The sequence below is a fragment of the Lithobates pipiens genome, unplaced genomic scaffold, assembly GCF_037356315.1.
Source record: "Lithobates pipiens isolate NorthernLeopardFrog02 unplaced genomic scaffold, aLitPip1_a1.2 Scaffold_8, whole genome shotgun sequence".
Classification (NCBI taxonomy): domain Eukaryota; kingdom Metazoa; phylum Chordata; class Amphibia; order Anura; family Ranidae; genus Lithobates; species Lithobates pipiens.
In genome coordinates, this window is record NW_027507903.1 from 510,862,107 (window position 1) to 510,875,465 (window position 13,359).

Sequence of the window (13,359 nt, forward strand, 5' to 3'; positions counted from 1 at the left end):
TGATTGGCTACCACCTGGGTAAACTCTGATGTCATCTGACATCAAAAGCTTAACTAAGGTGTTATATATCGATTAGTATACTTTGCTGGGAGGTAGACCATCAGGAAGCACTGTCAATTTTCCCTAAATAGGCAAAGTGACAATAGCTCTTAAGAGTCTAATAAAGTTTAGGGTTTTGCATTAAATTTGTCGACATTTCAAAAAAGCATATTATGTATTGTTAGTTTCAGTTGGCTGTGTATCTTGATGTGACCCCATGCCTTATCTTCTCTGCAAAAATCTGTAATGTTACAGTAATCAAGGTGTATTCTCATCTTAAGTTTTATCTTCTTTTACCTAGAAAATTGCCTTTATGGTAGCATTAGGCCTAGTTACAACTGAACACTTGGAAGGTAAGTTAAATGGAATCTAATGTAAATTATAAACTATGAACCATTAAAATGTTGAAAGTTATCTCCAATTATTTTCTATGGCTCCAAAAGGAGTCTGTATCCTGCTGCTGCATTTCCCATAATACAGATGAAATAAAAAAAATCACAGAGGTTTATGTGTAACAGACAGATATACCGATGTGGGAGCTGAGATCTGTCCACTGTAATCTCTACGAGATATAGGAATTCAGTGAGCAATTCCGTCACTATCAGGCATCCAAAACTAACTTAACTTTTTAAAGTAGTACTGGTAACAAAAGTTGCCAAAGTATTAAAAATAGATAGTTTACATGCTGCATATCCTAAAGGTCTTTTGGAATCGTACATATTATTCATCAGAAAGGCACAGAAGCCACCCACTACAGCAGGGATATGCAATTAGCGGACCTCCAGCTGTTGCAAAACTACAAGTCCCATCATGCCTCTGCCTCTGGGTGTCATGCTTGCGGCTGTCAGAGCTTCGCTATGCCTTATGGGACTTGTAGTTCTGCAACAGCTGGAGGTCCGCTAATTGCATATCCCTGCACTACAGCATCAGGTTCATAACAATTTGTGCTGCCATTTTCTTGGTTGTCCCTATCTTGAGCCAGTTGCCTCTTCCTGTATGAGGTTCTGTCCCACCACTGACACTCTGGCTCCACTTTGTAGGCTCCTGGGGGGGATTACTGAATGATTAGTCAATACTGCATGTTTAAGCACTACAGTGGACTTTACAGACATCTGATGGGTTGATGCACAAGTGCCTGCTGAATTTATTTGAAAGCATACTTTCCAGCCTTTTGGAACTACTTGTCTAATCTCTCAATGAATGTGGACTGTTAAGGCTCAAAGAGGCTTTCTTTGCCTCCTCCTTGATTATCCAGGATTTTTCAAGTTTTGCACTTTTCATCCACCTCTCCCCCAGGTGAATGATATACATATATCTATAGACGTTATCAGCCCATCCTCCGGCTAGTGGTATTATTGCAAGTCCACCTCCTGTTATAAATGGTGATTTACTTCTGATCATCCAGGAGATTCCATGTGTAGACAACTGGTTATCTGTGAGTGAGACCTGTTTTCTTCCAACCAAAACCCTGTGTGTCCTGAAGAAGCAATAGCAAAACGCATTGACGCACAGGGGCTCACTAGCATCTATTCGGTGTCAATTTTTTGTCAATATGTATTGTATGCTTTTAACTCTTTTCTATATATGACCTGTCTGCTGTAATCTTATTAATAAAATATTTGTTTTATTATACTTTTGTCCATTGCCTGAAAAGTCAGAATGAGGGCTTCTGCCCCTTTGTTTCTCGTCTCTTCTGAGTTAAACATTATACGGATGTGGCCTTAGGAGTGTTGTTTCAATAATTTACAATGTGTTGTCCATAAATCTAAGGCTTTCTTATAGTAGACCTTTCATTGGTTGTCAGTGTCAGGTACATTAGCGCAGAATTTACCTGTAATATTTTCTGATGGCGCACATCTGCTGCAAAAAAATAAAGTGACTACATATTGTATATGATTCTCGGGGGAACAATTAATGAAGAAGCTGCACACTTTCAGCCAAACATTGCTCTTCAGAAAACATTAAATGCAACAAGAATGTGTTAATCTGCTCAGATAGAATTAACTCAAGGCTATGCTTGTAATGACAGCTGCAAACTGACATCTGCTTTCAGATACTCCGATAGATTCTCCAGTATTTCCGCTGATAGCTCTTAGCCTCTGTGTTCTTCCGCCAATACACTGCCACTTATTCAGACCGCACAAGTCCTCAGTACAAAGTAACCAGCTCTTCCGATCCAGGGTCTAGTAATTCTATGCATCCCTCTCCCCGCTTCATTTAATCAGCATAATGTATATGCATATGTCACAGCGTTTTGGCAGTCGTTACATGTTTGATGCATCTGCTAATTTAAGACTTTTTGCTGATCGTTCATCTTTTTATTTTTGCAATACAGTGACACAAGTGACTTCTTTTGTAGACATTAAAGCTGCAGACATTCAGATTCCTTTTTTCTTCTTGATCATAACTCTGGGGAATACAAACTGAAGCCTCAGCATTGCTTGTCTGTATTTGTATAGTACATAATATATTTATCAGAGAAATATAAAAAGCCAGCAGTTGACTGAGCCAACCAGACTCTTCCCAAAATATCACTTTCAAGTGGATTGATGCTGTAGATCCCATACATGCTGGGTGTAACTGGTGCAGGGAGCGCTGACATTTTGCTGTGGGCGGAGAGTACAGGTGTCCCACCCAGACCTGCTGCTGGTGGCCTGTCAAACTCTGTGTTCTTGCTGATCTGGGCACCTAGTGGCACAAATGTTTAAGGCAGTTTGCACCCAGAGAGAGATGCCTAGAACATAAGAATTCTGCATTTCAGACATTTTGTCTTTATACGCATACTGCCCTAAGCGTAAGTGCAGTGTCCAGTCGCAGCAGCTCCCAGACTCTCACCTTTTTGTAAGAATAATCTTTAACCGAAAGCTTACGGATTTGTTACGTCTCATCCAGTAAGCTTTTGTTACTGCACTTTTTTTCTCCCTCAGCATCATATTTATCGCCAACATATGTAACATCCATCACTACTCTTGGCTTCCTATGAATAGCCCTAATGTAAGTTTGTTTCCACGGTTACAGAGATCCAAAGCAAGCGACATGAGAGGAAAAGGAGAAGCACAGCCAACCCGGCCTACAGTGGCCTTTTAGAACCAGAGGTATGACAGAAAAGTTTATACACCTTTTGTAGTGTGGATTAAAGGGTAACTCTGCCTTTCTGTCAGATTTGGGATAGTAAGGCACAGAAGCAACTTGTTCCGTTGTGCTTGTACAGTCATTTGAAGTTATACGTAGTGCTCAAAGTTAAACGTTTTCTTTATACAAACCCTACACTTTCAGTTGGACACAACCTTCCTTGGTTTCCCATTGAGTGCAAGAGAAGGGCGGTGCTGGTATAGTACTTTGCTCAGAACAATGAGTGAAGTTGACAGTAGCCCTTTAAAGCAGAACACCAACCAAAATGTTTTGTAGTTTCAGGTTTAGAACATACACCTTTGGTGCATTCCTAATATAGTCTTATATCATTATATCATAGTCTTATGCGGCGTAGTCTATAAGTGTAAATGAACTTAAGATACACTTACACTTATAGTGTAGCTTAGCATGCCCCTAGCTCCCCTTTCCAACCATAGGATTGAATAAAAAGTGCACGGTGCAGTGCATGTGCAAGTCTGGCCCAGAACATTTTGACAAAAGACTGCAGTTACACTTTAAAGGGATAGTTCACCTTTACCACCAAACTAAGGGGTATCTGTAGATAAAAACAAACTGTGCAACTTTGACTAAAATTGAATAAAGGCCTTGCTATAGGTGTAAGCAATTTAAATACCTTATGAAGCCTAACTGGAATACTCCCAGGATGTTGCTAAGTGAGGCCTAGTCAGCCCTGCTCACCTCCATCACAGGAGTGAGCTCTCAAATGCTGAGCTCAGAACTACTGCATCAGGGGAGAGAGTATGTGAGGGGGTTTGAATCAGAGAAAGAGCTCAATCCTGTGGTGGTGGTGAGCAGAGTGATGACTAGGCCTCACTTAGCAAAGTCCTGAGACTATTCCGGTCAGGCTTTGGGAGATGTGTAAATGGACTACACCTATAGCAAGAGTATCATCTTTAAAATTTTAAATTGAAATGAAAGGCAAAACATTTGTGTATAGATGTATAAAAACACAATAAATACCTTTATTTTTATTTTTTTATATAAGTGATCATATTCCCTCTGTTCTCAGCTGCATAAGAGCTGGGTAAGGAGATACAGGAGTACACTGATCTTCCCAGGGGTGCATGTCAGGACCAGTCTGATCATTAGAGAGCAGGCTAGAGAACTGACCACAATGTGTTCTCCCTCCTGTTTAGTGCGGTCAGTTTTAAATAGAAAAGTAGAGGGACTGGCAGGAACACCAGGGATTTCAGACAAAGGAAGCAATACAAAGAGAACAGTATACTTTATAATACAAGTACTGTACATGGTATAGCAGGCACATATCAGGAATATGAAATGCTGGGGTAACAAACACTTTAATTGTTTCACTGCGTTGCCTTACTGTGTCCGATTTGTCAAAAACAAGAGTTTTCCATATAAAGAAAAACATGTTTGTATTTGTTTGCCTGATCAATGTGACTTTGTGAAATTCATAATGCAATCAGCCAGCAGTTCGAAGGATTTTGTCATGTATGACAGAAAAGGGAGGGAGGAGCAGAATAAAATGAATCGTATGTTTCACTCATGCATATTCACAGCCCCACGCTTGGTGACTCTTGACGGCCGGAAATAAATTGCCAAATGAATGGAAGTCAGGGTAATTGCTTTGTGTTTTGTGACAGCCGGGATATAGTGTGAAATATTCACTGGAGTTTATTCAGTACCAGGAAGATTACCTCGTAAAGCACTTCTAGCCCTCCATCCTGAAATCGCTGAATAATCAGATTGCACATTCCCAGCGTGAGGGATGGAGGATTTTTGCACTTGTACGCGATGTAAACATGAAATCATTGACGACTAAGCAGAACAAAATGCTGACAGCGAACAACGGTCCCGTGGATGGATTGTTGAGGTTATACCGATCGTTTGGTGGGTTTCAGGAGATGTAATGGCTAAAATCTGAATTTCATTGCTGTTTTATTTGTATGCCCTTTTTTTGCTCATATGCATTGATTTTTATTTTTTTTTTCTCCTGAAATGTGGTTATTTCAAAGGGGAGAATGTTGAAATAACGTGTTTTATCAGAGCTATTGTTTGGGTAGAATGCCAGGTGTCTTAGGGACTGTTTCTGAGTTCTGTGTCTCATGGCGTTCTTATTGTGTCTTCAGCGGAAACGCCTTGCCTCAAACTATTTGAGTAACCCGTTCTTAACAGGGAAAGGTAAGTTCCCCACCTTTGGTACTCTAAATCTCTATTCGCATGACTTTGTGTGATAAGGAACACCTGCTCGCTACTGGCCCTACCACTTATTTTATCGAACCCAGCAAAGCAGCTCAATTATGATTTTAGGACTAAAAGCATATTCCAGCTTTCTGATCTTGTTTGACGTTATACCCATATTTAGGGTGTAACATGAAAAATAGTCAGATACTCAAAATCCTCCTGCCCTCCACTTACCTGAATTGTGGGGTTCTCCGCTCTGCTGCCTTATGTTTTTGTTTGAATTTGGCACTGAATCTTAAAATGGAGAGATAAGTCCCATCTACCATCATGACAGAGGGACTTGTAGATCTCATTGGAGTACATTTTCTACCTGCAAAATTTCTGTGCATTTTATTTTATTTTACTAAAGGTGAACTTAGCCTTTAATTTCTCCAGAACCATAACTGAAGGTCCGTACCTCCATACATTGCATATGCAATACATTAATCATGGTTGCAATGCTCTGCAGGCTCTAACGCAAAAATTTAATAAATGCACATTTTATTATTGTTTATGTGGGTGCACTTATTAAATTTTTGCAAAAGGTTGATCCTGTTGCTTGTGTAAATCATTTAGCCTGCAGGATCCTGTGAAAGAAGCTGTATTCTTACCTCTCCAGCAATTCAGATCTCTGTTTCTTCCACAATTACTGGTGTCGCTGCTGACATTTTTAGGGTTGTTAGATAGCATGTGCCCTGATGGTCACTGTGGTTTCTTCCCCCAGCCCTTACATTGGCACCATGTTCTGTAATCCTGGCTGTCCTGGTGGGAGGAACCACAGCACCCAGCAGGAGACACGGTAACTGACACATCCAGAAGTGTCCAAAAGCAGCATTTTTTTTCCAGGATGGTATAGACTGGATTTTTTATACAACCAAAGGAGACGCTTTAAAGTGTAATTCCAGCCCAATATATATATATATATATATATATATATATATATATATATATATATTACTTTAGATACAGAAAATGGGTTGGGATCCCTGCCAGGTACTTTTTTTTCTGCTGATTGTAGCCCTGATGGGAAGATTTTGTCTTGCTGCCGGTGTCACCTCACATTCGGCTACCCATCACATTTTGCTACCCACTGGAGTGCGCATGCTTGACGCCGCCATATGCATTCCAACACAGGGCCGCGTTTGCTGCACTTCAGGCATGGCCTCGCTTCTCTTGGCATAATTATAATCTAACTCTATGTCCACTTGGATGGTGGGGCTTAAACCTGGACTGGGGTGTGGGCACAAAATTCTCTGCAAGCACAGATTGCCACGGTATTGAAACGCATATGGCAGCGTCATACATGCACAGTCCAGCGGGTATCCAAATGTGATGGGTCGCCATATGTGACGAAACACTGGTAACAACTTTTTGGCTGGGACAGGAAGTGAAGAGAAAAGAAGAATCTGTCCACAGGCACACAGTTTGCATATAAAAGCTGATGGTTTTTCTCACCTTCCCTCTCTCTACTCTGGATGTGCTTTTATTGTTACCGTACTATTTCTCTTCTCACTTCCTGTTGGGAAGATAATGCTGTTACGGCTTAAAGTAGGGGACTTTTCCCGAATCAGGATCACAGACAGTAATCAAAACACATTTTATGACCTTTCCCCAATCTATCCAAAATTAAAAGCCGAATAAAAGCTTTGGCTGGAGTTTCACTTTTACTACTTTGGATATTTCTAGGAAAGAAACATAGTATTTATTTAGATCTGGGAAAAATTGTAAGTGGGGGGGTCCAGCTGTAAGATGTACAGGCTATTCCAAACTGGTAACAGTGATACAAATGACTTTTATTTCATAAGATGAACTTCCCAGCGACTTGTTCGCTCTAACCTTCACACTGTTGTCGTGACACATTCTGATTCCAGGATTTTATTAATTAATACAGTTATTAAACGCTTCACCAAAGCTGCATGATTAATGGTCCTGTGGCTGTTTTGCCAGCAAATTGATTACCTTATCAAGTTGCTAATCATATAATTGTGTATTTTAAGATGATCCATATTGCTAGATGAATGTCACTGAAGGTCAAGGCCTTACTTCTTGAGAAAGTCCCTTGTAGCACCAGCTAACCTTTTCTAGTAGCGTGCATGATTATTTGGTTCAAATTGACTACAAATGCCAGGTTAAAAAAACAAATAGAGTAACTCTTAATCAATGAAAAGTGATGCAAAGTCTGCATGTAAAATGACCCATTTTGCTACATTTTCAGCCTTGATGTGCATATTCAGTGTATGTTCCCCTCTGTCTCTCCCCTCTCTCCTTCCATACTCATAATAGTAGCTGTAATTTAAAATATTATTTTTTAGTCATCTGTGTTAATAATTCGATTTTAGAAGATAATGAATGCATGTCCAACATATGGCATAATTATTATAGAATGGTTGACATAACAGAGCCACCACAGGAACATTAAAACTGTTTCTGCACTTATGAAAGTAAGCAGAGTAAAGCCTAGAATGCAGACACCTGGAGGAGCTTACATGTACATTTAGATGCCCTCACCAGTGTCTCTTATCCCCACAATACACAGACTCGGTATCATTGAAATTTCAACACTTCCTGATACTATTCACAGATTGCGACCTCTTGCTGCATTTCTCTTTGATAGACCACCTTACTAACTAATAAAAACCTGCAGAAAGAGGCCGACAACCTCTCAATACAGTCAGGGAGTAAGTCTTAACAATAACCTAAAGTTTTGCTTTGTATTACTGTATTGGGTGTCCTTAGTGAACTCATCATATCAATTTCATTATTAAAAAAAATATTGTACATTGTATCAGATATGTCAGCTAAAATTTTACTTGATTCTTTTCATACAAAAATACAAGAACCTAAGGAACTGGGCTCCTGTATGGATTGAAATTCCTCTTGTAAACAAATGCAGTTTTCTTGCTTTTAAGGGAGTGGACTAAATAGAAATATTAGGGATGATTTACTAAAGGTAAATAGACTATGCACTCTGAAAGTTCAGTTGCAGCTATTTTCCTTAGTAAATGTAATGTATTAAAGAATTCCCAATCAGGTGCAAGGAAAAAATAAATAAAAATTTTGCTTGCACATGATTGGATGATGGAAATCATTAGATCTTTACCGCATTTACTAAGCTCTAGGGAAAATGAGCGTGACTGCTCTGTAACGAGTGCAGTCTATTTTCCTTTAGTAAATCTACCTTATTGGTTGAGCCCCTAGACCTGCTGTGCCTGGTGTGTGATATATAACTGGACTAGCGTTTTTTAGCCTTTTGTTGTGATAAAGAATGAGAACAAAATGGCTGCCCCATGTATTGACTCTGTAGTGGCATTACATACATTCCTACATTTTGTAATCTTAGACATCTCTATGGTCATTTGGTCATTCGATAGATCCTTTCCCTTCTGAAATATATTGTTCATTAGTTTGATACAGGTTCTCATATTTTCTGATAACCTTAAATTACTAAAATTGACTATTTTGAATACATTATGCATTTTAGGACAACCCATCCCTATCCTTCAGGCAGTGCAGTGAAAAAGTAAAATGATGGCAGGCAAGGGAGGAGTAGATTCTGAGGCTGATTAGAACCAGCTTTGCCAGAAGGGATGAGTTGTGTAAGAGATGTAGAACAGAGGATTGTCAGAGGTATAATGGCTCTGAAAATCAATTTTTTTGGCACAAAAAGGTATATTGGAACATTTCACAACTTTCTTCAAATCAATAGAAGGATTTAATTAAACATTTCAATAGGCTTTTTAATGCAGACAGTAGCTTATTTTTTTTCCAAAGAACTTACAGTTCACTGCTTCATTAAAGTAGAGAACTGAGAATGTACCCATTGGTTTATCATAACCATATACAGATTCTGCATGATCAATGTATGCACATACCCATAACCCTCACATAGTTTGTACAAATCCCCCCCCCCCCACCCCCTGCTGTGTTGCACGTTTGTTCTCACTCTGTCCACTAACGTGTTTTTACCCTTCTTTATATGCTAGCCATTACGGATTCCTGTTGGAAGGTATGTTTGCAAGGTTTACCCAATAAAGATTACTTTGTGATTAGGTATAGGTATATCTTATTATATTCAGCATCTCATTTATGTAAACTTTAAGGTAACCAATGTCACAAAAGGAAAAAGACTCATGTAGGCAGGCTATTGGCAAATATTTAGCTGCAGCAGTTCTTGAACTTTGGCAAGATTTTGATATGTGCATTATTGTATAAGCAAGAATTTACATGTCATCAGCATATATTATGTAGATCAACAGCCAGTATTAATTAGCACCGAAGTCAACTAAACAAGTGGCAATGAAGTTCCAGGTTTTAGATCTACAAAAAACTGTGCCGCGATATATGTATATTTATGTTGACTGACAGCTGTCGTGTGTGGTTACTGCAAAATCCGTGATTGTTCTGGTGCTGATTATAGAGTGAGGGCTTTGCTTTGTTTTGTCACTCATTGTTTTAGGGATTCACTAAGTATTAGTTCCATACCTACATTTTTCATTTTACGTTTTGTGCTGAATTGCTCAGTAGTCATGATCTGTACCTTTCTGCAGTTTAAGGTCCCCAGACAACCTGAAAGATTGTTCACATCACTGCCCAGTAACTATTTTTATACTTCCTAAAGTTTATGTAAAAAAGTAGTTTAATGTAAATTCACAACTTCTTTCCTTTCTTTTGAATACAGTAAAGGGGAGGGTAAATTACCGTACTTTTTTTTACAATCTATGAACATTTGGGGAGAATCAGTCACTGTCATTTAAAACATGTGATGGAGACATCAGGAGTGCCACACCAATGTCTTAAACCGGCCATAGACGGATCGAAATTTGGCCAGTTCAGCAGGAACCAGATGACTTTTGATCTATCAATAGAATCTATTGATCAACTTCAGTACAACCAGCCAGTTGTTTTTTTTTTTTATTCGACCACTGCCACTGGCTGTAGCAGCTGCAGTAATCATTGTATTCTGATGGCTGGGAAACTTTCTGTTGTCAGAATACAACAGTAAAGCAGGAGGGATTCGAGCAATTTTCTTTCCTTCAACAAAGAAAATTGCATAATGCATGGCCTGCCTTTGGGCCCTTTCACACAGGCTTTCCGATCAGACCCTCCATTAACCCCTATGGGGCAGCAGATGTCAGCGGTCACCCGTTGCTATTCGATCCTGTCTGCCAAATCGGATAATCGGGATCGAATGAAAATGGACAGGCAGTCTGTTTATCCGCTCTCCCCATAGAGGTGAGCGGGACTCTTGCAGGTCTGCCCCTGCACAGTGAGCGGAGATGGACCTGCCATCCGCCTGCTCAGCGGGGATCAGCGGAACGATCCCTTGCTGAGCAAGTGGAGTCAGTCAAACAGACAAGCCCATGTGAAAAGAGCCTTAGGGGGTTATTTACGAAAGGCAAATGCACTTTGAAGTGCAGTCGCTCTAAATGTAATGGGTAGATCTGAAATGAGTGGAAGCTCTGCTGATTTTATCATCCAATCGTATGCAAGCTAAAATGCTGTTTTTTATTCTCCTTGCATGTCCCCCTCGGATCTACAGCGACTTTACTTCCAAGTGTATTTTAGTAAATAACCCCCAATGTCTTGATTCCACAAGAAAACAAAATGTATTCAATGTGTGTCAGGGACCAGAAATGTATATGTTTACTACTTCATCCAGAATGCAGACACTCTAAAGCAGAACTTTAACGTGATAAAAACAAATTCTTTAGCAAGGAACATACGTTCCACATTAATAATCATGCTACCAAATTAGTGTGTACTGTAAATTGCCTCCAGTATTTTTCCTGTTTCTTCTTGATGGAGGCGGCCATTTTGCTGAAGCCCAGAGCCCCAGCAGTGAATCATAAAGTGGAATTAAACCCATTGATTTAACGGTTTCAAAAAAACATTACATTCCTGGAATGCCAGGATTGCTGACACATTTTTTTGTGTCCCCAACCAAACTGTCAAATCATCATAACTGATCATATGTGCAACACCACGGCAGTTGCAGATCAAACAGAAGCAGCTTTCTTGGCTGTAAAGTATAAAAGTGTTTAATTCCACTTTAAGGCTGTCAGCTGATCGGCCTAAAAATGCCTAAAATGGAAAGCAAATGAGCATGTGCAGAGCAGAGTTATAGCTATACCTGCAAAAGGGGCCAGCCCAAAGTGATCTAGCAGAACTTACTTTTCTGGCAAAAGTTGCACTTTAACCATTTAAGGACCGCCTCCTGCACATCGACAGAATGGCACGGCTGGGCACATCAACGTACAGGTACATTGCTCTTTAAGTGCCCAACCGTGGGTCGCGAGAGCCATTAAAGGGTTACTAAACCCACAACAGTAAAATCAGTCTGTATATGCAGTAAAGCATGCTTGTTATACTCACTGTGGAACCTAAGGAGTTAATCCTCTGCATGTGTAAAAAGACTGTTGTATCCTGGCTTCTCTGATCGTCCCCTCCTTCCACTGACTCCTAATAATTTCCTGATAACACAGGGTGTATGGAGTCGGGCTGCACATGCTCATTTTGGTGTATTGCTACAAAGGTTTTTTTTTTTTTTTTTTTCTTGGGATGATGCATGTGATCAGCACAGGGCCAAGAAATGAGCACTTTTTTTTTTTTTTTTTTTTTACTTTAGAGTACGCTGGCAGTGCTGTCCCAGGAGACTGAGGATCTCCTGGGAGTGCAGGTGGGCTGTGCAATGAAAGGGGCTGTGTACTGTGCAGGGGTAGGGAGCTGCGCAATGTAAAGGGGGGCTGTGTAATGTAAAGGGGGGGGTATGTAATGTAAAGGGGGCTGCTTAATGTGCAGGGGGACTGTGTAATGCACAGGGGGTCTGTGTAAAGTTTTTTTTTTTTCATGAAACTTACCTCTTAAAATTAGGGTGTATGTTATACCCCGATAAATATGATAATTGCATTTCCATGTTCTGCGTACTGTGGGAGACCAGATCTAGTGGAGCCAAGATTCTGGGTTTAGTAACACTTTAATGGTCAGGCTGAATGTACCAGGTTGATCCCTCAATCAACTTGGGTACAATCAGCCTGCTGGATTATCTTGTAAATATCGCTACAGCCACTAGCGATAATCACTGTCTTTTCCCAACGGGGTCGGCTTAACACGCCAGTCTAACCATTAAAGAGACTCTGTCATTTTGTCAAGTGACAGAGTCTCTTAATAGAATCCCCTCCAGCAAAGTATGCTTACTAGTCTACACTCTTTTGCTACGTCCCCACTACAGGAATAATCAATTGGTCAGAATAGTCACTATCTGGCTAGTCAGATGGTTTTAGAGCTTACCTGGGTGGATGACATCACTGCCCCACAAGTGGCGCTTAGCCTGTGACAGTGCTTCTTTCTGACTTATGTAGGGCTGCAACTAACGATTATTTTCATAATCGATTAGTTGGCAAATTTTTTTGATTAATAACCTTTAAAAAAAAGTGTGGTGTATAATTTAGTTAATATGTAAAGTTTAAAAAAAAAAGGCAATTTATTCTTAAATATCTCCTATACACCAGCGGTAAATATAAATAACTAACTATATGGTTAGGGAGTAAAATCTTTAATCCACACTGAGAATAACACACAGAAGAGATATACTGTATATACTATTAGGCCGCGCACACACGCGGGGACTGTTCGCCCAACTTTGTCCGTCAAAGGCCGCGTACATACGCGGGGACTGTTCGCCCAACTTTGTCCGTCAAACAGTTTCAGCAAACAGTCCGCTCAAAATTAGCATGGACGGACATGGCCACACACGACGAACGAACAGTTTGCTGAAACCGTGCGCGATGACGTGAACGGCACGTACGACGGGACGAAAAATACGACGTCCTATACACTGCATTATAACTTTCGGCGTGTAAATCCTTTCTGAGCATGCGCGGAACTTAGTTTGACGAACAAGCCTACACACGAGGGGACTGTTCGCTGAAACAAAGTTTCAGCGGACAGTTTTTCGGAATTTCCGAAAAACCTTGTTCAGCGGAC

At 40.2% G+C, this 13,359-nt stretch overlaps 1 protein-coding gene across 3 annotated transcripts in view; it reads left to right on the plus strand.

The window, feature by feature from the left end:
* PHF21B (PHD finger protein 21B) overlaps window positions 1-13,359 on the plus strand; it is a 185,152-nt gene that overhangs the window by 150,791 nt on the left and 21,002 nt on the right. For 2 of the 3 annotated variants that reach the window (XM_077469366.1, XM_077469367.1), the window contains exons 6-9: window positions 341-392; window positions 3,058-3,134; window positions 5,283-5,334; window positions 9,360-9,382. In XM_077469366.1, the coding sequence (XP_077325492.1) occupies window positions 341-392; window positions 3,058-3,134; window positions 5,283-5,334; window positions 9,360-9,382 (204 nt within the window). The remainder of the gene's footprint in view (window positions 1-340; window positions 393-3,057; window positions 3,135-5,282; window positions 5,335-9,359; window positions 9,383-13,359) is intronic. The other variant, XM_077469368.1, reaches the window with a different exon arrangement.